Source organism: Babylonia areolata, chromosome 10 (genome assembly GCF_041734735.1).
Source record: "Babylonia areolata isolate BAREFJ2019XMU chromosome 10, ASM4173473v1, whole genome shotgun sequence".
Classification (NCBI taxonomy): Eukaryota; Metazoa; Mollusca; class Gastropoda; order Neogastropoda; family Buccinidae; genus Babylonia; species Babylonia areolata.
Window position 1 is genome coordinate 33,373,466 of NC_134885.1, and position 2,164 is coordinate 33,375,629.

The following is a 2,164-nucleotide window of genomic DNA, read 5'->3' on the forward strand; positions in this document are numbered from 1 at the left end:
ATTGCAAGCGGAAGGCTCTTTTTACTGAAGAGGTGACTGTTGACAAAGAATACCACAATTCTGACGACGGAAGCTAAAGGTTGGGTCATTCAGACACCCACTGTACATCCGAGGGATCTGTGTAGAGGAGAAGAGAGGACTGGCCGTACTGAGTGAGTTAACCAGATTATTTTTCTATGTACAAAGGCAAGGAAGAAAAACAGTGTAGAAGATATTTTTCAAAACAGAAACTGGGGGAGGGGGGGGATGAAAACAGAAGGAAGAACGCTGAAATGAGAAGTAAACCTGTAATAATTAGAAACAGAAACAGCAAGCAGATATGACAAGTGATAGACAGAAACAGTCCTGTATTGCAATGTACATTTGATAAACTGAGATTTAGGGACATAATTCAAGAATACAGAGCAGGAATAAACTTAGAATATATCGATTCGTAAATCACCTGGGTCCACAAAAGACCGATGTTCCTCAATACGAACATTTAGTACGAATGCTTATGGTTTGGCAGTCTCCTGTATCACTGAAGCTAATTCAGATTGTGGAACTTTGGGTGTGAAAGACCACCTCAACAAATTGAAGGCAATACCCAAAAAGATGAAATTATAAGAAGAAAAAAAGATTCCAAACCCACTGTAAGTGAGTTCATCCCAGTCCACGTGCACATGCTGTGTTTTTGGTGGGGGGTTGTTTTTGGTTTTTTTTTCATTTTGGGTTTCATTCTTCCCTGATTGTATTTCAACTGTAATTTCAAATTGCATAACTTCTTTCTTTTTTCATATAAATAGCAAAGATAAATGAATAGATGAATTCTTCTGATTGAGTTGGTATGGTGATAAGAATTAAAAAGAAGTACGCGAGAAGGAGCAATATTCGTTATCACGTTTTCTTGATGTTACAAATATCATCGTTCACATGATACACACTGCTATATCAGCCTGAGCACATAAACGTGGTAACAATTTCTGTAGTGCAAGTCACTGCAGACATATAGACATATTCAAGTGCATGGCCATTGCTGACGTGGATATCTTGATGCTGTCAATAGCGCATGCAGTAAAAATAATCTGGTGTCATCAAATACACACAAAAAGGTCACACAGGTTTATGGAGCGCGAGTTGTCGTTGCAGTCTCTGAAGGACGCGTTCAAGTGTACGGCGACGACGACGTACCCTCAGTATGTTGATGATGTACAACACTGGATTCAGTGCCGCACTCACCGGCAACACCAAAATGGTGAACGAAACTTGCACGCGTTCCGGCACTGTGACACCACCGTGGACGAGCATGGAGACGACACAAAACACAAGGCGGCGAACACAGTCCAGCAACACTTGTGACGAAGCACTGGTCGCGTCTGTCATCTGGAGGAAACGCTGTGTGACGGAAGCGTCAGGGATGTCATGGAAATAGTACAGCCAGTGCAGCAGGCCCTGTGCACCCATCCCCAGGAGACCCAGGGCCACGTGCAGCACTATCTGCAGGGCCAGAGCATACACCTTCCCTGACCCCTCACTGATGGTGGTCAGCACAGCCAGGCACGTGTCCGTGTGGCCATGGAACTTCCACTCAGGCAGCAGGAAAGGAACCACGCTGATGACCACTGCCACGGTCCACACCAGTGAACACAGCAGCAGTGAGGATCGGGCTGTGAGGTGAAACCGGACCCTGTGAGGGCAGGCGGTGCAAAGACTGTGCACTGTCACACAGCACACCAGCAAAGCTGTGGCCTGGTAGGACACAGACGCCAGGAGACTGGACATTCTACACGTCAAGCTGGCTGTCCACTCTTCCCGGATAGAGAAATAACGATCTCGATACATCCAGTCAGAAACAACAATGATGGAGATGTGAACTCCCATCAACAGATCCATGAGGTTCCAATGGATCATCTGGATGTCTTTGGAGGAGAGGACAGAATTTCTTTTCGTTTGATGCATCGCCACCAGACATCCACCATTGCCAACAATGCATAGCAGCATCATAACAAACAGAACTGCGCGATGCTCTCCATAACGGAGCAAGTCTTCACAAGAGGACAAGTGGTTTCGTGGAGAGATACAATGGCCATGGGTATGAAACTGGCTGGGTAGGTTTTGTTGGCAACACAATCGGTAATCATCTGTCCAAATGTATCGAAGTCTTTTTAGTGATGTTAACAAACCT

General features: G+C 45.3%; 1 protein-coding gene across 1 annotated transcript; it reads right to left on the bottom strand.

Annotated features, from left to right (window-relative positions):
* Nucleotides 1–1,092: 1,092 nt before the first annotated feature.
* Nucleotides 1,093–1,938, bottom strand: LOC143286339 (relaxin receptor 2-like). The gene has a single exon (XM_076593881.1). It carries the CDS (start codon nucleotides 1,936–1,938, stop codon nucleotides 1,093–1,095), a length of 846 nt encoding a protein of 281 aa, XP_076449996.1.
* Nucleotides 1,939–2,164: the final 226 nt, after the last annotated feature.

Excerpts from the sequence above, each read along its gene's own strand:
- LOC143286339 (XM_076593881.1), bottom strand. The coding sequence starts at position 1,938 with ATGCATCAAACGAAAAGAAATTCTGTCCTCTCCTCCAAAGACATCCAG.